Source organism: Podarcis cretensis, assembly GCF_951804945.1.
Source record: "Podarcis cretensis genome assembly, chromosome: 14".
In the NCBI taxonomy this organism is placed as follows: domain Eukaryota; kingdom Metazoa; phylum Chordata; class Lepidosauria; order Squamata; family Lacertidae; genus Podarcis; species Podarcis cretensis.
Genome location: NC_137183.1, coordinates 830,655 through 854,209, shown reverse-complemented (window position 1 = coordinate 854,209; position 23,555 = coordinate 830,655). Strand labels below are relative to the sequence as shown.

Genomic DNA, 23,555 nt, shown 5'->3' with positions numbered 1-23,555 from the left:
TAAAACTGACTGATAAGACTCATTGATTGATTGATTGATAAGACTGACTGCTTGGTAAGTAAAATATGTGTAAAATTGCATAGAAAACAAAAAAATGATTGCCAAGTGCTTGAAGTTTTATTATTCATTATTATTGTTGTTATTATTAATCACTTTTCAGAAGGTAAAAGTAAAAGTCTTTCATTTTCTGAAAGCTGTTTATATGCTTCTTAATCAAAGGTAGACTTACTAAGCTAAATGTTTTCCAATCACAAAAATAATTCCAAGTGTGAACTCACACCCAAAAACATATTTTTAAGATCCCTCACTGAAGAAATGTACAAAAATTAAGTTTCTCCCCCTAAAATTACAATTCCTGCCTACTGCTGTAGCTCTAAGCCAGGATTCCTCAAACTCAGCCCACCAGAGACTACAATTCCCATCATCCCAGACCACTAGGGATCATGGGAGTTGTAGGCCAATAACATCTGGAGGGCTGAGTTTGAGGAAGGCTGCTCTAAGCCACTTCCTTGGCTGGCTGGCAAGAAGGGAGAAAGAGAAAGCTTATCGCTCAGCAAAGGCTGATAAGAAAGGCCTCCTTTTGCAGAGAAAGCCATAACAAGCTGGCACCTGCTTATGGACAGCATTGAAACAGAACGTGCTTCCCAAACCAGTGGAATTAGGGTATAAAACTTAAAGAACCCTGGCTGCATTTGTCCCTAGAAAACTAAGCAAACAAGTAAGTCAAAGGCCCTCAACAGCCCTCACAGTAAAGCCAACCAAGGCTTCCCTTTCGCCTTCACCCCAAGGGCTCACTGAGTAAGCCCTGCACTGGCAACTATGAAGGACTCTTCAAATTTAAAATGCTTTGTTGCTTCAAAGTTGCCATGAAACTTCAGCATCCCAGGAACTCTTATGTCGCAGGGCTAGAGGGATTTGAGGATGGAACCATCCGTAGGGGGAGACTAGCTTTGTCCTCGTGGTTTGTGGGCTTTTGCTATCATTTTCATATGACTTTTTAAAAATTCCTTTCCTATTTATTACACTGAGTATTATATCATTCCCTTTTTGTGATTCTTTCTTGCTAAATTACTTCAGAACTCACAGTAATGATTAGGATAATTTAAAATGCAGGGTTTGATTTTCATTTTAGTTTTAAAAAAGCAAGCAACCCCGCATTTTTGTAAGTCATCTGGAGACTATTTTTTATTAGGAGACTCATAAATGAAATAAAATCAATAAATGAGAAATAGTCACATTAATATCACATAAGGGTCATCCCTCAAGTAGTTTATTCTTTATGTTTATTTTCCCACTTTTCCTAGGTTGACCATTGTACATGAGTAAACTCTTTAATTAAGCATAGAACTGTAGAGTTGAAAGGGTCCTCAGGGTCATCTAGTCCAACCCTTGCAATGCAGAAATCTCGACTGGATCTCAGTTTCAGTTACAACTTTCAAGCTGTATAAACACCATACATTAAAGAACATTCCCCTTAACTCCAAAAAGAACAATGGGAAATGTAGTTTGCTAAAGGTCCTAGGAGTTCTGTGAGAGGCAAACTACAGTTCCCAGGGTTTTAAATGTATGGTGTGTACATAGCCTGAATCTGTGGCCCTCTGCGGTTCCACTTTCTCTTTCTATAATGCTCCCAGATGACCATAATTCCATTGCTTGTACTCAAAGCCACAAAGGAGAAAAATCAAATAAGGTTGTAGTCAACCAAGTTCTACTCAGAGGAGATCCACTAACATGAATGTACTCAAGTTAGTCATGTCCATTAATTTCAATGGATTTCCTCCAAGTATTCTTAGGATTCGATATAACCCAAAATCTATTAACATTGTACCAACTATACAAAAAAAACAACAACCCACTCTCTTAATGGTGGTTATTATTTCTTAGATTTATAATCAGTCAGACAAACTTATTTGCTAAAAAAAGCTTGATCACTACAAAATACCAGATTGAGAAAGTTATAGTCTAGCACTGTGTTTCCCAACCTTGGGCCTCCAGCTGTTTTTGAACTACAATTCCCATCATCCCTGACCACTGGTCTTGCTAGCTAGGGATGATGGGAGTTGTAGTCCAAAAACAGCTGGAGGCCCAAGGTTGGGAAACACTGGTCTAGCACATGTGACCCCCAATATACTAGAATTTTTTGTCTGATTTTCAGGGCACCTAGAGCAAACAGAGCACAATTTATCTCTAACAATCAATACTTGGAAAATTTCTTTCCAGCAATTCAAAAAGAAAACTGTCCAAAAATCCTATTTAAAACCCTACGGTAGTTATATACAAGGAGCAATATAACAGTATATTAACAGTATATTCCACCTCTGCTTGGTCACAAACACATTAAATGGTGTTGGATTTATAGTCATTCATCAATAAACATTTCCTGGAGAGCTTACAACACAATATAGAATAGCATTAAAAACCAATGGCAAATGACATGAAAATATTTCCTTCCCTAAAGAAAGGAAAGATTGTTCACAACCTGGATTTAAAATATAGTGTGAAAGTCTATGCTGACTATATGAATGCACCTAACATATTAATTAGGACCGTATCAGCAAATAATAGAGGAACTGAAACCATGCATTGTCCAAGGGAGGTACAAATCTAGTTCATACCAACACCAAACTAATTGGTTTGATTGGGATTGTAAAAAGTCTCCTACAGTTGCAAATACGCCAGAAAAATCAAGACAAATCACTCTCCAAAGATTATCAAGGAATTTATAAATAAGAAACACAGGAAGCAAATTAGGGATAAGAAAAGTGCTTTTCAGAGACACTTTTGGCTTAGCTCCTCTCTCTCTCAATATATATAACTCAGCCTTTTGGGGGGGAATTAATTTATAATTGTTTGAACAGAGATAATTTTTTATTAAGTTCCCAGTTTGTCAGATTAGATTGGGGGAAGTATTTGTACCTCATCTTTTTAATTCTGACCCGCTTCCTCAGGTAGATCAACCATTAGGTTCTGCTCTCAGAACCACAAGTCTACAGCCTCCTGGAGACTTCCGGGTTAGCGCCATCGACTAATGGCGGATTCCCTCCGAGCTCCAGAGGGAATCGGCTCCGCAGGATCGGGTCTTGTCCGCGGCGGCAACGCGGGGACCCTTAAAAATCACAGGCGCGGATGCCTGTGAACCTGGTGACTCGGCGGGCACCATTTGCGCCCCCCCCAAACTGCGAAGGAGCCTTTTTAAAGGCTCCGGAACGGGGTGCGGCGCGGTGCTGAGAGTACATTGCTCCTTCTGCGGAGTGAAGCCGCAAGCCATTGTCGGAGAGCGCTGACGTTTTCCTTGGAATGATTGGACTTTAAAGCAACAACCCGTGAGTAATACGGAAATTGGAATTTAAAGAAAATTTTCTTGAATTAGGAAGGAGCGGGGAAGGGTTAAAAAGGAAGTCCGCCCCCCCCCCCTTTGTAAATAATCTAAAGCAAAGGATCTGCCATCTAAGGTCGAGAGAATCTTTTTTTTTTTTTAAAAAAAAAGACTTTAACTTTCACGGTTTGACATTATAAGAAATTTTACTGGAGGATAAAAGATTAACTTTGGGAGCTGAAGTTTCACCCCCCCCCCGGACCCGGGAGCGTCCCGCGAGAGAGCCTGTTGATGAAGTATTCAAGAGCTTGACAGCTGTCAAGCTAGCTGTCAGAAGAAAAAGGAGAACTTTGTTTCTGTTGCTGCTGCTGGTTATATTTGTTACAATTTCTGGAAAATAAGAAAGGGCTGATACAAACTAACTTGATTTTTGGACTTTGAGCTGAAAGGTACATTAAGGAACTAAAATCCCCCTAGAGGGGGTTTAGGGACATTACAATGGCTGGAGGAGGGAAAATCCAGGTTGAATTGGACAGAACATTTGTTCTCTTGGGAAAGTTACAAGGCCAAGTTGATGCTTTGGCTAGAAGCGTCACAATTCTGGACTTAAAAGTAAACAATGTGGTTAAACCTGATAAGGATATGAAGCAGGAAGCCTATTCAATTGAACAATTAGAGAAACCTGAGAGCTCTCAGTTACCAGAGAGCCATGAGAATATGGAGGAGACATATGTTCCCCCTGAAGAAAAGGCAGGAGGAGCTGCAATTTTGCAGATGTTAAAGGAGAGCCACAACTTGTGGTCTGACAGGATAGCAACAAAGGAAAATAAAAATTTGATGTGGAAAGCCTGGCCTGAATTGGAGAGTGGAAAATTGAGAGATCTCCTTATGTGGAGATCTGAAGACCGAAGAATTATAAACTTGGACAAGGTGGAAGCTGGAGCTTTGGGGATATTTGGACTTGAAAGGAGCATGAAACAAGATTTGGAGTACCCCATAGGTCTTACTTTTAAGTATGGAGGTCTGGCTGGAAGAAACAAAGAAATCTCTCCGAGATTTGGGACTTAATATTAAGGACTATCAAAAAGACCGGCAGAGAGGAATTGAAAGAGACTTAAGAGCCTCAGATGTGAGATCTCCAGGCTAAACAGTATATTGAGACAGATGGACTGTTGGGGACTGAAACTGGGAAAGGGGTGGGTGGAGTCTGGGAATCCAAAGGGTATATAACTATAACTTGTTTTGTTTTTATTTTGTTTTATTATCTGCATGGAAATTGGGAAAGCTGTGGAAGGGAAATATTGGTCGACTTTAGGAAAATGTTTAAGTATGAGGAACGATGTATAAATATTTATGTTTAAGATTGGATAAGTTAAAATCGGTTCTCAAAATGGTTTAAATTAAATAAAAATAAGGTTTGTAAAAATAAATTGAGGAAATGGAAGAGGAGGAAAAATAAAATTATAACATGTTAAAATAAATTATTAAGCTAAAGTTGAGAAATAAGGAATAAGGATTTGCTGAGTTAACAATTTAAATTAGAATACAAGAAGGGGAGGTGTGAGGAGGTCTGAGAAATAAGTTAAATGAAAATAAGTAACTGAAATTTTATGTGTTTTTAAGTGTTTTTTAAGTTTTGGATTTATGTATTTTTGTTATTGTTCCTTTGTCTATTTTTGTTCTTTTTTGAAAATGCCAATAAATATTTATTTTTTAAAAAAGTCTACAGCCTCCTGCCTCCACTCTAAAGAGCCAGAAACTTGAATTCACATTTTGCTAACAAATAAGGCTCTGGGGAAAATTATGTCCCAGGAGGGAAATAATCAGAATGATACCTCATATACACAAAAGCAACAAGGGCTGGCTTCTATTTGGAGCCCAGTTTTCCTCTCTGCTACCAGTCCCCCTCACCTGGTTGGCGTAGCGTTTTGGTAGCTTCGTCCCGACTTCCATCTCCATGTCTGCACTGTCTGCACCTGCCCCCTCCTTCTCCTCCTCCTCCTCGGTGCCTGTCCAATCATCCTCTGCCAGCCTCCTAGCATGGTTGACATAATCCAATCGCTTACTTGTCAGGAGAAAGAAAAAGAAGGAAAGATTTGAAATTTCCCACCAACTTAGAGAGGAAAGAAAATTCTTTATATTCTTTTCCTGCTGCCCAGTAACAATAGCTTTCAGGGTAACATACAAACAAAACAGTAATATTTTATTTAAAATATATATACAAAAATTTTAAAAATCCAATAAAACAAAGGTAAAAGACAAAACAAAACAAAATCAGTAAACAATGCAACTACTGTATTAGAACAAACCACCATTCCAAAGCAGAGATAGTAAGGAAAATGTCATAGAACAATAAATTAAGGAAGAAATGCAATAGCCCTAAAGCGATCAATTCCATAGTTAAAACCATTATACTAAATGTACCGTCCAGCTTTTATATGGTAGCATCCTGCCTTCGTAAGTCTGCCTGCCAGGCTGACACTTTCTGTCTCATCTGAACTTTTCATTAACACAGGGTTGCCATATTTCAAAAAGTGAAAATTCAGACAGAAAAGTTGATCAGCTTTTTTTTCTTTCAAAATCTTGAATTTTTTTTTTTAAATTTTTGCAATCCTAATTAACACTGACTTTGATGTCTTGCTATGGTCTGTTGGTTTCAATCTGAGCTGACCAATTTTATTCCATGCTGTGAATTTAAGATCTTCCCTCTACAATTTTTGCCATTCTGAGAGTTGTATATTATGACCTAGATCTCTTTCCCACTTTACCATGGCTGATTTTACCTCCTCATACTTCACTGACCATTCTAATAAAATTTAATCCTTTTTGGACAGTGTTTTGTTGTCATTATATATCATCTATGTCTGTCTGTCTGTCTGTCTGTCTGTCTGTCTATCTATCTATCTATCTATCATCTTTTAAATTTTATTCAGTTTATTTACAACACGTATACACACACTTGTCAAACTGAACATAAAAATAATACAGAATCAAGAGATAAACAAACAACAAGACATAAAACAAAACAAAAAAGTACAAATAAAACATAACATACGAAAACTTATACAAAACAAATAGTCATACACACACACACACACACACACATTTCAGTTCTTCTTTTCTTCCATTTGATTTAATCCTCAACATGGTTCTTTTATCGTTTTTGGTAAACCGTCTCCTTTTTAGTTCATTATTACTTTTTCTTTGTTTTTAACTTAAGTACCATAAATTATTTTGCAGAAATCAATCAAAATAAGTCCAAGTATTAATTTGAGGGCACTGCTATTAAAAATATTCTCTTTGTTTTACCCATTCTTTTTGGAATTTTTGTTTGGTTTGACCCCTAATTGCCTCTGTCAATCTGGCCAATTTAATATAATAAAATAATCTGTTTTGCCATTATTTTTTTGTCGGGATTATTTCTTTTTTCCAATTTTTGGCAATTAGTGTTCTCGCCACTCCCATGGCGTAAAGGAATATTTTCTTATCTTCTCTGGCAATATCTATGTCTAGTATCCCCAATAAAAAAAGCTTCTGTTTTCTTAACAGTTTTGTTTAAACATTTTCTTTAACTCTTCATGCACTATATCCCAGAAGCCTTTGATTTTATCACATGTCCACCACATATGTATGAATGTCCCCTCTGCTTTGTTACACCTCCAACACAGATTTGATTTTGTTTTATGTATTTTACATATTTTGGTTGGTGTTAAATACCATCTGTAAAACATCTTTATTAAATTTTCCCTTATCACTTCACAAGTCATCATCAAGTCACTTTTGAATCTTGAAGGTTCTTTACTAAAGCCCTTTTTTATCTTGTTTAAATAAGTCACGTATTTGGTGGTATTGTAACCAATTGTTGACTTTACTTCTTATTTCTTCAAAATTTTTGAGTCTTAGTTGGTTGCCTTCTTCACAGATAATTTCTTTATACATAACCCATTCAACCATCTTGTTAATTTTCTTTGCTGTCATGGCTCCCATCGGCAACAACCACCAGGGATTCTTTTGTTCCAGGATACCCTTATTTTTTGTCCAGACTGCATATAGAGATCTTTTTATTACATGAGTCGTAAAATCTCTGTGAACTCTTGCCTTATCGTAGCATAAGTAAGCATGCCAGCCAAACAGTTGTTAAAACCCTCTGTCTAATAAGTTGGGACGCGGGTGGTGCTGTGGGTTAAACCACTAAGCCTCTCGGGCTTGCCGATCAGAAGGTCTGCAGTTTGAATCCCCGCGACAGGGTGAGATCCCATTGCTTGGTCCCAGGTCCTGCCAACCTAGTAGATCGAAGTGCAAGTAGATAAATAGGTACCACTCCAGTGGGAAGGTAAATGGCGTTTCTGTGCGCTGCTCTAGTTCACCAGAAGCGGCTTAGTCATGCTGGCCACATGACCCGGAAGCTGTACGCCAGCTCCCACGGCCAATGAAGTGAGATGAGCACCACAACCCAAGTCGTCGTGACTGGACCTAACGGTCAGGGGGCCCTTTACCTTTTTAAGTCTAATAAATCAGTACAGTGGTACCTCGGGTTACATATGCTTCAGGTTACAGACAGTTCAGGTTACAGACTCCGCTAACCCAGAAATATTACCTCGGGTTAAGAACTTTGCTTCAGGATGAGAACAGAAATCGCGCATCGGCATCAGGAGGCCACAAGCGAATGTAGCCTGAATGTCAGGCCTGGTCGTTGTCCTCTTCAGATCACCACACAAACACTTCTTGTTCTTTTATAAAACTTTTTATTGCGTATTAGCAAAACAATCTTATAAACGGTTCTTAACTATTATTCCTCAGAGTCACTTCTTTCAGATACCTTCTGAGCTCTGCTTCTCCATGACCAGCCACTCTCAAAATGGCGAAGGCGCCCTTCCCTTCGCTTTCCCGCTCTTTTTCCTACCCTCCTGGCTAGAGCTGGCCTGTATCTCCCCTCCTCCCAATCTGAGCTGGAACTGAACCCTGGCCTTTCCTGGGAACAGCCGGTCCCTCCCTGTTGTTCCTTCTGTTCTCTTCTATTAGATTCACTGCTCCCCTCCCCCCCGGGGGAATGCTTTCTCCCTCTGAGAAACTGGAAACTTCTAACTCTTAGAATCATAGAATCATAGAGTTGGAAGAGACCACAAGGGCCATCGGGTCCAACCCCCTGCCAAGCAGGAAACACCATCAGAGCACTCCTGACATATGGTTGTCAAGCCTCTGCTTAAAGACCTCCAAAGAAGGAGACTCCACCACACTCCTTGGCAGCAAATTCCACTGTCGAACAGCTCTTAGTGTCAGGAAGTTCTTCCTAATGTTTAGGTGGAATCTTCTTTCTTGTAGTTTGGAGCCATTGCTCCGTGTCCGCTTCTCTGGAGCAGCAGAAAACAACCTTTCTCCCTCCTCTATGTGACATCCTTTTATATATTTGAACATGGCTATCATATCACCCCTTAACCTCCTCTTCTCCAGGCTAAACATGCCCAGCTCCCTTAGCCCTTCCTCATAAGGCATCGTTTCCAGGCCTTTGACCATTTTGGTTGCCCTCCTCTGGACCTGTTCCAGTTTGTCAGTGTCCTTCTTGAACTGTGGTGCCCAGAACTGGACACAGTACTCCAGGTGAGGTCTGACCAGAGCAGAATACAGTGGCACTATTACTTCCCTTGATCTAGATGCTATACTCCTATTGATGCAGCCCAGAATTGCATTGGCTTTCTTAGCTGCCGCGTCACACTGTTGGCTCATGTAAATTTTGTGGTCAACCAAGACTCCTAGATCCTTTTCACATGTACTGCTCTCAAGCCAGGTGTCACCCATCTTGTATTTGTGCCTCTCATTTTTTTTGCCCAAGTGCAATACTTTACATTTCTCCCTGTTAAAATTCATCTTGTTTGTTTTGGCCCAGTTCTCTAATCTGTCAAGGTCATTTTGAAGTGTGATCCTGTCCTCTGGGGTGTTAGCCACCCCTCCCACTTTGGTGTCATCTGCAAATTTGATCAGGATGCCCTTGAGTCCATCTCTTCCCTGACATTGAAGTGTATGTAACCCGAGGTACCACTGTACGGGGAAGCTACCAGAATCATGGGAGGAGGCCTATATAACCTTAATCCCTAAGGAAACATCAGTTAAGAATTACCGACCTATATCTCTCCTTAAAAATGACTATAAAATATTCGCAGATATAATAGTAAGTAAATTGAAACGTATACTGAAAGACTATATTCATGAGGACCAAGCAGGATTTCTCCCAGGAAGCCATATGAAAAATAATATGAGATATGTAATAGATACTCTAGAGCTGGAGTATCCAACAGGTTGACCACAGGATGATCGTGGTCAACCGTAGGATCCTTATTGCGTTGTTTAGAATCATGTCTCCGCCCCTCTGCCTTTCCCTGCGTCGCTGTGTTTGTGAGTTAGTAAATGTGTTGTTGGTGAGCAATTTATTTTAATTCTGCACACTTACTGTTTAAAAAAGGGGGAACAACTTTGACCTGCCCCCCTAAAAAAAGTTCAACAACTCTGAACTCCCCCCCCATGGGTAGATCACTGCCAGTCCCCCCCCCCCCCCGGGAGTAGATCGCAGTCTCTTGGGAGCTGGATGTCCCTGCTCTAGAGTATCTGGAAGTCACAATCGAAAAACAGGTGGCACGGTTTATTGATGCAGAGAAGGCATTTGACAATGTCTCCTGGAGGTTTGTGAAAATGATAGGAGTGGGAGAATTTTTTATAAAGGTATAAACGCAATATACTTGCAACAAAGAGCTCAACTAGTTATAAATAACAATCTAACAGAAAATTGTAATATAAAGAGAGGTACAAGCTAGGGGTGTCCTTTATTCACATTGTTATTTATACAGTGGTGCCCCGCAAGACGAATGCCTCGCAAGACGAAAAACCCGCTAGACAAAAGGGTTTTCCGTTTTGGAGGTGCTTCGCAAGACGAATTTTCCTAAGGGCTTGCTTCGCAAGACGAAAATGTCTTGCGAGTTTTTCCGACTTTTTTCCCCTCCCCCCCTTTTTCTAAGCCGCTAAGCCGCTTATCTGCTAAGCCGCTAATAGCACTAATCCGTTAAACCGCTAATGGGCTTGCTTTGCAAGACGAAAAAACCGTTAGACGAAGAGACTCGCAGAACGGATTCTTTTCGTCTTGCGAGGCACCACTGTATTGGTGTTGGAAATTCTGAATACGAACATTAGAAAAGAAAAGAAAAGAAAAGAAAAGAAGGGGTATAATAAGGGGTATAGTTGTTGGAAACAAGACCTTCAAAGTAAAAGCCTTCACCAGTGACCTGACTATAACCATGGAGAACCCAAAAGAAAGTGTGCCAATAGTAATACAGAAGATTACGGAATTTGGGCTAGTTGCAGGCTTTAAACTTAAGAAAGAAAAAACTAAAATGTTAGTCAAAAATATGAGAAGAGGATAGAAGAGAACTACATCATCTTACAGGTAGAGTCCATTTCAGATACAACAGCTAAAGGCCAGAAATGATAAGCATTTAAGAATTTAAGAGACAGCACCTGGCATGTTGCCTGCAGACAATTATATATATATTTAAAATATATTAACTATTATCTTTCCTGAGCGACAGGCGAGTGTGGCAGGTAAATGAGTGGCAAATGTGTCTGCTTCTCAAATTCCCCACTCCCTGTCTTCAATATGGCAGTAACGGTACTTGCCTGCTTTACAAGGTTGTTGTACAGATTAACAAGAAGACAATGAGATGTAGTCAGTGTGAGCTCAGAGCCAATCCAATGAAACGAATGAACATTATTCATTTAGGTCCATTAATTTCAATGGGTCTACTCCAAGGAGAACTTAGTTGGATACAATCCAATGTTTCATATATAATTTGCTTCCATGGCTCTTTTTTATGCCGCTTTGGGAGATTTATAGTTGCCTAATTATGTGGAATGACTATGATTAGCATTCTTTCGTTTTGAACGTGGAATTTGCATTCCCATGTTATATTGATGGTTTGGTTTACATTGCTTGGTTAGTATTGGACCTGAGAGCCCAGGATTCCAGCCCCACTCATTCATGAAGCTCACCAGTCTCTGTCTCTCAGCCTCACCTACCTGCCAGGGTTGTTGTGAGAATAAAATGGGAAGAAGAATCACCATGTGTGCCACAGTGGGCTCCTTGGAGGAAAGGCAGGATAGAAAATTAATAAATAAATAATACCCGCAACAACATGGAAATATAGCCATTTAGAGATGCCCCTTACGTTTTCTGAAATGCAAGGAGCTGCCGTCGCCTCTCTGCCTGCTCCAAGGAGCTGTACTTGGATTTGTACTGTGCCAGCCGGGGGTGTGGTGCTGCTGTGCTGTTGAGGTCCTGGGAGACAGCAAAGCTGAAAGCGAGAGCTTGGCTCAGCTCCTCCATTGTTTCTGTAGGCGAGACAGGGGAAAAAAAGCCAGACCAAGGTACAGCAGAATTAATTTGGTTCAGCTCAGAGTAGGTCAAGCCAATGCAAACACAACCAAAGGTCCATCTAGTCCTGCATCCTGTGGGAGTGGTCTAGATGATGCTTGGGGTCCTTTCCAACTACAGTGGTACTTCTGGTTAAGAACTTAATTCATTCTGGAGGTCTGTTCTTAACCTGAAACCGTTCTTAACCTGAGGTACCACTTTAGCTAATGGGGCCTCCCGCTGCCACCGCACGATTTCTTTTCTCATCCTGAAGCAATGTTCTTAACCCGAGGTACTACTTCCGTGGTTAGCGGAGTCTGTAACCCGAGGTGTTTGTAACCCAAGGTACCACTGTATACGATTCTACGATTCCTACATTGGCTACCCAGGATACCTCCAGGGAGCCCAAAGGCCAAAGATGAAGCTCACAGCTCTTAAATTGAGAGGAAGACTGCTCTGAGCCAGGAATGTCTCATACCTAGGGGCCAATGTGCCTTTCAGAACTCTGTCTGGCCCTTGTCACTCTCTCCAGGCCATGCCCCTTACTGGCCCCAGAGTTTTTGCCTGGCTGAAACATGTCCTTGAATTCTGATGATCCCACTTGTTTCTCTGGATGCAGGTCAAAGGTGTGTGTGAAGAAAGCAGCCTATTGGACCAAAATTAGATTCACTCTCATTGCTACAATGGCCTTTTAGTCCATAAACGTTTATACGGCGATGAATCTGTCTGCTTCATCAGGTGCAGAAAGTCTTGTCTTTAACGGACTGAAATCTGCTAACTAGCTTATCTTTGCGTCTCTGCTAACTAGCTTGTCTCTCTTGTCATCACCAAACTCAGCATGAGGATTCCCAAGTTGGGGCAGCCTCTTCACCCACATTTGGATGCCAGGTGCCATTTTGAATCAAGATGGGAGACCAAAACATGGCGTGGCATGACTTCGTCCTTTTTTGGGCATAGGTTCATCTGCCTCTCGAGATACCGCTGCCAAACTTGCATGAGACTTGGTGGTCTCTATCAACACTTGGACGCAAGGCACCATATGGAGTCCAAACGGCGGCTGAAACTTTGCCTGGTTTTTTGGCATAGGTTTGCCCACCTCTCAAGGTAGCATTTGGCGAGGGCTCCTAAGACAGGAAACGGGGCCTGTCCACACTTGGGCCCCAAGCTGAATAAAGGCAGGGGACCAAAGCGGGACTTTGGCTTCACATGATGTTGGGGGTGATGGCAAACTCAGGAATTACACTACCTACTGAAACACCGGCCTCTTTGGGGGCTCCTGGAGTTTCCTGGGCAGTGGCGGGTGGGTAGACCTACATGTAGGTAGGGAGAGCCCGGCACTGCATCACCATCTTTATTCTCTCTCTCTCTCTATACAGTGGTACCTTGGGTTACATACGCTTCAGGTTACATACGCTTCAGGTTACAGACTCCGCTAACCCAGAATAGTACCTCGGGTTAAGAACTTTGCTTCAGCATGAGAACAGAAATTGTGCTCCAGCGGCGCAGCAGCAGCGGGAGGCCCCATTAGCTAAAGTGGTGCTTCAGGTTAAGAACAGTTTCAGGTTAAGAACGGACCTCCAGAACAAATTAAGTTCTTAACCCGAGGTACCACTGTATGTAGGAAATAAGCCCCAGATCCGAAGTTAACCCCTTCCGACTGTGATGACACGCCCTGGGGGGCTTCCCAGTCGCACAGCATCGCACCCCTCCGAGGAAGCCTGGTCCGTCGCCCGGCGGGGCTCCGCGGCTGGGCGCGGGCGGCGCTGATGCTTCTCGGCCGCCCGATATCCGCCCCCCCCCCGGCTGCGCCTCCGCCTCCCCCCGCCCGCCAAGCCGCCCAGTCTCCCGCCGGAGCTCACCTTCCCCGCTGGACCATCCAAGGCGGGAGGCGGGTCTCCCAGGCGCCCTTACCAGGCGAGCCTCGCTGCCTCCCGGCGGGACTCGAACCAGCAGAGTGCAGAGCGGCCGACCGTCACGCGCCCGCGGCCTCCGTCTAGCCTCGGCCAACCGGCTTCTTCCCCGGAGTTCGCCGCTCGGCGAGGCGGAAGGGCTGGGCCAGGAAAAGCCCCTCCCCCGGCTCGCCTCTCCCCGCCTCGGGGGGACGCATGCGCATTCTCCGCCCCGCCCCTCGGCCGCTTGCTTAAGGTCGTATTTCCAAAAGCGTTTTGGTAAAGGCGGAAATGAAGAGGGCGCCTGCCCCAAGGAGACAGCCAGCTTATAAAATTGTGTACTGCACAGAGAAAGCGTCTAAAGAAAAGATTCCCCTCTTTCTAGAACCTGTGGACATCCATTGAGGCTGAATGGGGGAAGATTCCTGACGGATAAATAGAAGTCCTTCTTCACATAGTTAAACTGTGGAACTCCCTTCCACAAGAGGCAGCCGTGGCCACCAACTTGGATGGATTTCATAGAGGATTAGACTAATTCATGGAGGCTATCAGCGGCTGCTAGATGTGTGGCATAATGGATAGAGCGCAATGGTATCCTGGCTGCAAGGCCATGCACCATTCATTTGGGAATAAGCCCCATGGGGCACAGACGGACCTCTGGTTGAACATGCATAGGATGGCACTACCTGGCAGTTGCTCCCCCAGAAGCAGAGCTAATATGAAATGTGCTTTTGCAGGCATCCACATGTGACCTTCCTGACTGGCATTGTGGACCTTATTATTTTTATTGCGTCATTTATACTGCACTATCCATGCATATGGCCCTTGATAAAGTCCCTGGGGGCAGCAGTCTTTCCTGATGGGATTGGAATCTAAAATAGCTATAAATGAGAGTTGGAACAACCAGCTGCAAATCAATTCTGATAATCATATTTACCGCAACAGACTGCAATGGATGGAGGTGAGTATCAAGTTATTGCCCCTCACAGCAGACTCATTGAAATTAATCTGCACACCCATTAATTTCATTGGGTCTACTCTGAGTAGGACTCTCTTTGGATTTAACCCCTCACCTGGGAGGTTTGGGTTTAAATCCCCATTCTGTCAGAGAGCTTGCCTGGGCCCGTCATTCTCTCTCTCATGGCCTAGACTACCTCCCACAATTGCCTGGCCGTGTTGGTCTGCCGTAGTCAAAACAAACAAACAAAATTCCTTCCAGTAGCACCTTAGAGACCAACTAAGTTTGTTATTGGTATGGGCTTTCGTGTGCATGCACACTTGTTCAGATACCCACAACTGCCATAAGGGGAAAGGGGCAGCAGGAAGAGCATCAGATCTTCATCAGCATTACAGGGTGGGATAAAACCTGCAGCACAATGTTGCAGCGCAGAGTGCTCTTGCTCAGGGTGCCAGCTATGCCCCTTTCCAGGGTGCTCCATTCCACCCCACCAGTCTTCTTTGGGGCCCTCCCATTATTCAGTAAGCAATCCATGCCCACTGAGCATGCTCATTCCTCATGGGGTTGGTTTTTTTATCCCCTCATGCCCTTTCCTTAGACTGCAACCCGTTCTCTGACCTGCACACTAATTTGGGAGCAAGCCACACTGAACACAGTAGGACTTCCTTATGAGAAGACGTACATTGGATTACTCTGGTAGGGTGTTTTTTGTTTTGTATTTTGTAGACCTTGGAGTCTGCCCCCCCCCCAGCTTGCTGATGCCTCCTTCTTATGTGGGAGGGGTGCCATTTTGTCTACACAAAGAGCCACCCTTGGTGTTATGTACTGAAGTTCTCACACTGGGCCAGCAGGGGGATACTGTAGATAGTTTTCACTCAGGTCCACATCAGTTATTTTAGGCGGGAAACCCTGGGTTGTTGTTGCTACAATGTTGACAGCCGGCTGCCTATAAAAGCAGGCTGGCTGAGCTGTTTGCTGTTCAGTTCTGTCCAGCTTACAAATAAAGAGCTGCTCTGGAGAAATCGCTGTGTCGTCTGCTATGTTCGCCCACAACTTAACACTTGGCGCATCAGTTCTTTCTTTGCATATAGGATTAGCATGCACCAAGCCAGTCTGACCTGAATCCCTAAAATGCATTTCCTTGGAAGCAAGTTCCACTTAAATAAACAATACGTCTATCCAAGTGAGCCTGAAATCCGTATAGGATAGAAGTATTGTTCTAGGTAACATGGTTACCTAGACGTAAGCACAACAGGGCAGTGAGTACCACTAACAAACAGGATCAGGCTGTACAGCTATAATCTTAACACAGTATTCAGTGGAACTTCAAAATAAGTGTAGGATTTTCTGGTGTGCATTGAGAACTGGGGTGCAACATTCACTCCAGGGGTCTGCCTTTCACTGATGCAATCATTCAGTGTTTGGACTGCAGGTGCACAAGCAAATGAAAGACATGCGTGCCCCTCCATATTTCACTCATTCCCTGTGCATAGAAAACCACAGGGAGCCCAATTTAAATGACTGCTTTCAATTAAATGTTCCCATCCCCTGTAATTCCTAAGCAAAGTCTGTGTTAATTGGCTGGAATAACTTAAAAGCAAAACTGAAAAGCTGGAGTCTCCATCCCAGCTACGTCAGTGGTCAGTGAGGGTGCGGGAGGACCACTTTTTCTTAAAGATAGCGGTGGGTCACCTGAACAAAGCCGACAGGCCCCCGGTGGTCTGTAGAGCACAGCTTGCGAAATACAACTCGCAGCTCTCAGCTGGCTGCGGATGATGGGAGGTGTAGCAGCAGAAGACAAACAAGAGGTTGTGTTTTCCTTTTTCTTGAAGTCCGCCTGACGTGGACTTGGAGGAGCCTGCCGAGCTTCCCCGGGAGAGCGGGCGCGGCTCCGGCAGCGGGCTGCAGAGGGCAGCCGCGGTCCTCGCTGCCTGCCGGGGCGGCTCTGGGTCGCGGCTGGGCGGGAGCGTGCGCGCGTGTTCGCGGCGGCCAGCCGGCGCCCCAAACTTCCGAGGCTGCCCGGCTCCTGGGGCGCGTCACGGAGCGCTGCGCCCCCGACGAGAAGGCGGAGGCCGCGGAGGGTCGGGGCCCCGGGGACCTTCGGGGCTTGAGACAGCCTCGCGGACAAGGGCCGCCGGGGGGCCGGGCGAGGGCTGCTCCGCCTCCCCGCAGCCCCGGCCTCGTTCCCGGCGGAAGTGGCTCCCGTTGGCCCGGATCCTGCTCTCGGCGCAACCAGCCGGGCTCCGTCGCAGCAACTCCGCGGAAACTTTCGGCGCTCGGCCTCCCCTTGCGCGGCGGGACGGAACCCGCGCTCGCCCGCCCGGAGGCTGCCCTTGACACTTGGACTCCGCAGGCGCCGGGAAGCGGCGACCGCCTCGCGCGAAGGACTGTCCTGCCCCGCTCTTTCGCCCCTTTCCCCCTTTCTCTCCGCGCAAGAAACAGGAGACCCCTCGGACGAGGCTGGCGGGATCCGCTCTGAAGGAGTCCAGAGCAAAAGGCACCTGCGGCCTTGAAGGGATTTAACGCTCAGCTGGCGGAGCGGAATCCCTGGAAGCGAGGAGATCTATTTGGAGAGCTGGGGGGGGGGGGGGCAAGAAAGTCACGTTGCTGCGTGGAATCCTCCTGCTTTTTCGCCCTCCCAAGGCCTGCAAAGCAGCAAACTACTTCTGGTTTCTATTTCATTTTCTTCCCTCCTGGCAAAAGACATCAACAAGTCCTCTTGAACTCTGTGCCCCGTTGAAATAGGAGGGGCTGTGCATGTTTGTGTTATTCTGAGGACTAAAGGCGTGACCCATTCAGTTTTGGATGGACTTGCGACTTTTAATCCCCCCCCCCCTCTGGAGGGTTGTGGATTTCGAATCAGACCCAAAAGGCTTGCAAAACATTTTCAATCTGTAATAACAACAGTAGGGTTTTTTCAGTTGTTGTTTTTTAATTCTTCTTGAAGGCGTTTTTCCCCCCAGCACCATGATCGTGTATTATGCTGGATTTACTTTCAGATGAAATTGAGCAAAATTATTTAATTTTAAAAATATACATACATTTTGAAAGATAAACTTTCCTTACAAAAGCCCTATCTTTGATATCACTCACCTAATGGGAGACTGCTAACTTTTATGGATACCTCAGGTTTGGTTCAGGAATAACTTGTTTGCAAGATAAAATCAATACAGGACTGACAGTTTTCTAAATTATTCATGGATCTGACCAAGTCCTGTATAACCTGAAAGGGGGGCAGGGGTTGACAATGCTGTTTCCTTTGCCCTGAGCGGGTCACCCTTGACCAGGGCTTTCCGACTTGTTGGACCTGATAAACCTCAGGACTGATTCTGAAGAAAGAGACAAATTGTTTTGGTCTTTTCCGGGAAAGTCTATGAAACCCCTTTGATTTCGCAAAAGTGTTACAGATTTTAAGGCACATGGCAAGTGCTGTGCTTAAGTAGGGACTTAAGTATTCAAGGAACAACGGCAGTGCTTGTGGTGAGGAGACCTTTTGTGTCAGCAGCGGGTTGTGCCACAGTGAGCAGCCATGGCAATGAAAGCCAGAGCTCTCTACAGCTTCCGCAGCGAAAACAAGGAGGAGATCAGCATCGAGGAGAACGAAGAGCTGGTCATCTTCAGTGAGAACTCGTTGGACGGGTGGTTGCAGGGGACCAATAGCCGTGGCGAGACAGGCCTCTTTCCCGCGTCCTACGTGGAGATCCTTCGCTCCAGGACAGCCTCGACTTACTCAGACTATTCCAGCAGCCCAGCCAGGTCCCCTGGAAATGGCTCCTCCTGCTATGGGACCCCGTCCAACACCAGTGTCTCCCACCAGGGCAGCTTCGAAGATGACGATGACGATGACTGGGATGAGTGGGATGACGGCAGCACTGTGGTGGAGGAGCCCAGGAGCAGGCCTGGCACCAACGGGCACCCATCCCCGCACCTGTCTTGCTCTGGGCCGTACAATATGGGCTACCGGCCCAAGCCTTCCTTGGAGAGGCAGGACAGCATTGGGTCTTCCAAGAGGGGCAGCGTGGTGGGGAGGAACCTCAACCGCTTCTCTTGCTTTGTCCGGTCTGGGGTGGAGGCCTTCATCTTGGGCGATGTCCCCATGATGTCTAAGATCTCAGAGACCTACTATATTGACATGGGCCCCAGTGGGCCCCAGTGGAGGCCCAGTCCGCACCCTCTGGTCTGCTCCGTGGAGGATCCCACCAAACAGACCAAGTTCAAAGGCATCAAGAGCTACATCTCCTACCGGCTGACGCCCAGCAGCACCAACTCACCAGTCTACCGGCGGTACAAACACTTTGACTGGCTGTACAACCGGCTGCTGCACAAGTTCACCGTTGTCTCTGTGCCCCACCTGCCCGAGAAGCAGGCCACGGGGCGCTTTGAGGAGGACTTCATTGAGAAGCGCAAGCGGCGGCTCATCTTGTGGATGGACCACATGACCAGCCACCCGACGCTGTCGCAGTACGAGGGCTTCCAGCACTTCCTCACCTGTGGCGATGACAAGCAGTGGAAGCTGGGGAAGCGCCGGGCAGAGAAGGATGAGATGGTGGGCGCCAGCTTCCTGCTGACCCTCCAGATCCCGACGGAGCACCAGGATTTGCAGGACGTGGAGGACAGAGTGGACACGTTCAAGGCCTTCAGCAAGAAGATGGATGACAGTGTGCTGCAGCTGACCAATGTGGCTTCTGAGCTGGTGCGGAAGCACCTGGGCGGCTTCCGCAAAGAGTTCCAGAAGCTGGGCAACGCCTTTCAGGCTGTGAGCCAGTCCTTCCAGATGGACCCTCCCTACAGCTTCAGTGCGCTCAACGGTGCCCTCTCGCACACGGGCAAGACCTACGAGGCCGTGGGGGAGATGTTTGCTGAGCAGCCCAAGAACGACCTGTTCCTCATGCTGGACACGCTTTCCTTGTACCAGGGGCTCCTCTCCAACTTCCCAGACATCATCCATCTTCAGAAAGGTAAGTGCAGAGCGCGCAGCCATCCAGGAGGGTGCTGCCAAGTGCACCTTAGGGGCAAAACACTGCTGGGGAGGAGGAGGCAACCGGTGTGGCTCGGGTGTTGCGTTCAACAACCGAGTGAGAGGCCGTCTGTAGTGGTGCCTCCTTGTAGCATCTCAGAGTGTGTGAAACGTTATTGTGTGTTGCTGCTACAGGACCATTGGCTCGCATGGTGCTTTGCAGAGTGGAGGAAGTCGGGTCCCAAGGGGCTTACGATCTACAACCCGCCCCCTCTCCAGACGCTTGGGACTACAGCTCCTCTTAATGGGGCTGATGGGAATTATAAGCATAAACATCTGGGAGGGCACCAGGTTGGAGAAGGCTGTTCTTAGGAAAGAATCTGAACCCAATGAGGAAGGAACATGTAATTCTTTCACTTATTGTTATTTTATTTTAAAATGCTTGTTGCTGATTCCTTGAAAATGGTGTGCAAAAGATAAAAACATTCAATAGATGATAGAAACAATGAAAAAACCCTCAATAATGCAAAACAGAACCATACAATCTACTCTCCGTGGTGAGCAAGCAGGTTTGCCAATCCATATCGATGGCAGAGCAGAGACAGGGAGGAACATGGACATCTCCAAATGATGCTGGGCTCCAGCTACCCTCCCTTGACCACTGGCCATGTTGACTGGGCCTGATGTGAGTTAGAGTTCAGCATCCTCTGCATCCCTTGGAGTAAGCACGGAGTCTCAGGGTGTTGGTCCAATAACAAGGGTGACATATTTATTTCACTTAACTCTGCACCAGGCTGGGCTTCCTGTGGCCTCCCAGACATTGCAGGTCTCACAACTCCACTCGGCACCAGCCAGCTGGAGGGGGGTGGCAGCTGGAGTCTAGCAACATCCAGCGGGGCATAAGTTTCCTACATAAGATCCCCCTCCCCCCAGTAAATTAGAATTTGAACTTACTAGCTTCCCCCGGAGACAATTCCTGAACCCATCAGTATTTCACAACCAGACTTCTTTCTTTTCTTTTCTTTTTTAAAAAGAATTATTTCTGCCTGAAAAATATTAGAAGCCTTTCCATAGGAAATGGGCCCTGGCTCCTTTGGGATTTAACTGTTGGAACTGATCCCACTTCTAGTGTAGAAGCTATTTGGGAGTTACAGTGCCATGGCATTTATTGCTTCCCTAAGGCCAGACAATAAGTGAGAGGCTGAGAATCCCAGGAAGCATAAGCAAAGGATTGTGGGTATTTTTTGGACTCATTCCCTTGAGGAAGGGGGACCATTTTCACAAGGGACACTTCCTTTTATCACACTTACACTAGGCGTGTCTGCTTGGAAGCAAGTCCCAATGAATCCAGTGTTTTTTTTCTCACAAGCTCTTTCTTGTGTGTAGGTAGCCTTAAGTCAGGTTTTTTTGCACCACCTGCCTTGGTAAATCTGCTCTGTGTTGGTTTGTTGCTGTGGAGCCTCTGCAACTGATTGCCTAAGTTGGTTTGACAGCATGCCGTGGTTGGAAGCCTTGCAGCTGCTCATGCTGCAGTCTGGTTTCTGTGAAGGAAAGGGACATTGCTAGCTTGGCTGGGGTTAACACCCTCATGCAGTCTCAAAAGACAGGGCAGCTTTGCAGAGCAGGACTGGGAGGCTAAGCGGGAATAAACCCTGTGACAAGGAAGAGGAAGGAAGGGTGCAGAGGATGCATTGGGCTGATGACACTTGTCGGACACTGACCACTACACAACCACCGGCTCACTACTTCAGTGGGTCTGCTCTGAGGAAAGCTGACTCAGTGTAGTTGACTACATAGCAGAACAAGACGTTGGGCACCATCTTCGCTGCAGGAGTTGCTGAAGGAGGCATCCTTCAGCTCCTAGAATTATTCAGCCCTTAGAATTATTGGTGGCAAAGGCTTTCAAGGATTAGAGCACCCTCCATTGGACGCAGGAATCATTATCTTCAGTACACACAGGAAATCATGGTAAATGGTTAAGGCAGGGAGGGGGAACCTGTGGTCTTTCAGGTATTGCTGGACTACAACTCCCAGCTTGCATGACCGTCTGGCCTCTGGGGCTTTTGGGGGTTGACATCCAGCAGCACCTGCAGGGTCACAGATTTCCTGTCCTTGAAGCAGCGCTGAAAGGTGATGAAACTCTTTTCATCACCGTCTGTGATGTACTGTCTGTGATGTTTCAGTACAAAGTTCAGCTGCAAGATAAGCACCCTGACCTTCACTGCAGCCATCACTGACAATGACACCATCTTCCTTGCTGTGGCATTTTGGCAATTTCACACCTGTAAGTGGGAGAGACCAGCTTAACTCAGACTGAGGCCTAAGCATATAGAAACCAACTGGCAATTTCTTGCTTGGAATATTCCTTGGAAGGTCTTTCATTGACCTTCCTGTCAGCAGCTGAGCATCTGGAGGGTCTGAACTGTTCTCCACCCAATTCCTGAATGCTGAATTTTTTGAACTGCATGCAGTGAGTCCAGCAAAGGAGTCTTGAGATCTCAAAACACACATTTGCTAGAGAATAGGGAAGGGACCCTAGCCCAGCACTAGAAGCTAGGACACCTGCTTGGCATGCAGAAGGTTTCAGGTTCTGTCCCTGGAATGTCCAGTTTAAAAATTTGACTTGCAGGTGGGAGGAAGGGCTGCTCCTGGAGCCCCTGAAGAGCTGCTGCCAGAGTTGGCCCAGACATGAGGCCAGTGAGGCTTTAGAAGCTCTCTAGGTGACATTCCTGGGGGTGCCCCGCCTGCCCTTCCTCCTCCACCATCGGTGGAGAAGCACCTCTGCCATCAGCACTGATTTTAGACAAGATCACAGCCATGTTGGGCAAGATCTCACCCAAAATTGGAGCGAACTTGCCCAATATCGGCAGAGGTGGCGATGTTGCTTCTTCGCCCGCAGCGGAGGGGGCAAGGCACATGGCGGTGGCAGAGCAAGTGGTTGCAGGAGCCTCAAGCGGCAAAATGGGACGTGCTGCTCCGGCTGTTGCCAGTCAGAGTAGACAATACTGACAAGTACCTGGCCTGGTCTGAGCGGTGGTGCCTGGGGCCTGCTGGGGAAAGCAAAGAGCCCAGCAGCAGGTGGCACCAGAGCCAGTGGCAGGTGCAGCCTCCCCATCCTAATTTTGTCTCCATCATTGTTGTGTTTCCAAAAAGTTGGCTCTGGGACCAAGGAGGAGGAAGGTGACTGGCAGGGCCATCCCTCAGACCAGATGCAATCAGAAGGCAGAGAGCTGGGGGTCTGCTGGGGGCAGAGCCTCACTTGGGGCCAGGAAATTCCCAGGGAGAACACTGAGCATAACAAGGTCAGGAACTGAGTGTGGTGCTGGGGAAGAGCATCTCTGGGAAAAGGGCCTGGCCATCTGACTGCTGCACACTTTTCTTGGCGGGCTCACAAGGTGACCTGTGGGGCCTCTGTGGTGATGGCAAGTAGCACATCAGCCCTGCCGTGTCCCCCTTTTTGAGGCAGAAGCCAGGAAGGATGGGAATGTTAGACATAGCTGTGCTTCCACCCAGGTAAAGGCTGCAGGATCAGGCCTGTGGGGTGGCTATATTGAGATGGTGGTTGTGTGATGCAGGGATAATTTTTACACCTGGAGTTTCTTTTCCTATGCTGTGCAGATTGTGACCAAGATCTCTACATCTCTAGCCAGAATGTACCATTTCAGGACTGGCGCAGGATGGAGTGCTTTTCTCGGGCCCCTTTCCCTGCCCCAAATCCCTTCCATACAGAAAAAGAGTCTGTCAGGGAGGAGGGAATGCAGCCCAGCCTTCATCTTGATCTGCTAGTTTTCTGTGACTGAACTCCTAGGCATACCCTCAGCAGGCCTTGCTCCAGAGGGAGGGTGGCCCACCTGTTCTGGGACTCCCAGCTCCTCTCAGCCCCAGCCAGCATGCCCAGTGGTCAGGGATGATGGGAGTTGTAGTCCAGTAACACTTGGAGGGCAGCAATTGCCCCGCCCTGCTCCAGAGTCATCTTGCATAGCATTGCACTGCATGTGTATATAGTGGTGAATAATCTGAATCAAGTGGGTCCTGCAAGC

The 23,555-nt window shown here is 46.3% G+C and overlaps 2 protein-coding genes across 10 annotated transcripts in view; one reads left to right on the top strand and one right to left on the bottom strand.

The window, feature by feature from the left end:
* Positions 1 to 13,750, bottom strand: part of SNUPN (snurportin 1) — a 51,585-nt gene extending 37,835 nt beyond the window's left edge. The window contains exons 1-3 of one of the 6 annotated variants that reach the window (XM_079953434.1): positions 13,571 to 13,750; positions 11,527 to 11,689; positions 5,228 to 5,377 (exon numbers count right to left, since the gene is read on the bottom strand). In XM_079953434.1, coding sequence (XP_079809560.1) covers positions 5,228 to 5,377; positions 11,527 to 11,689; positions 13,571 to 13,587 — 330 coding nt within the window. In that variant the 5' untranslated portion in view covers positions 13,588 to 13,750. Of the gene's footprint in view, positions 1 to 5,227; positions 5,382 to 6,418; positions 6,479 to 11,377; positions 11,438 to 11,526; positions 11,690 to 13,570 lie in introns of those variants that run through there. The other 5 variants (XM_079953433.1, XM_079953429.1, XM_079953430.1 and 2 more) reach the window with 5 other exon arrangements.
* Positions 13,751 to 16,639: 2,889 nt separating this feature from the next.
* Positions 16,640 to 23,555, top strand: part of SNX33 (sorting nexin 33) — a 48,029-nt gene continuing 41,113 nt past the window's right edge. For 2 of the 4 annotated variants that reach the window (XM_079953324.1, XM_079953325.1), the window contains exon 1: positions 16,641 to 19,516. In XM_079953324.1, coding sequence (XP_079809450.1) covers positions 18,088 to 19,516 — 1,429 coding nt within the window. In that variant the 5' untranslated portion in view covers positions 16,641 to 18,087. Of the gene's footprint in view, positions 19,517 to 23,555 lie in introns of all 4 variants that reach the window. The other 2 variants (XM_079953323.1, XM_079953322.1) reach the window with 2 other exon arrangements.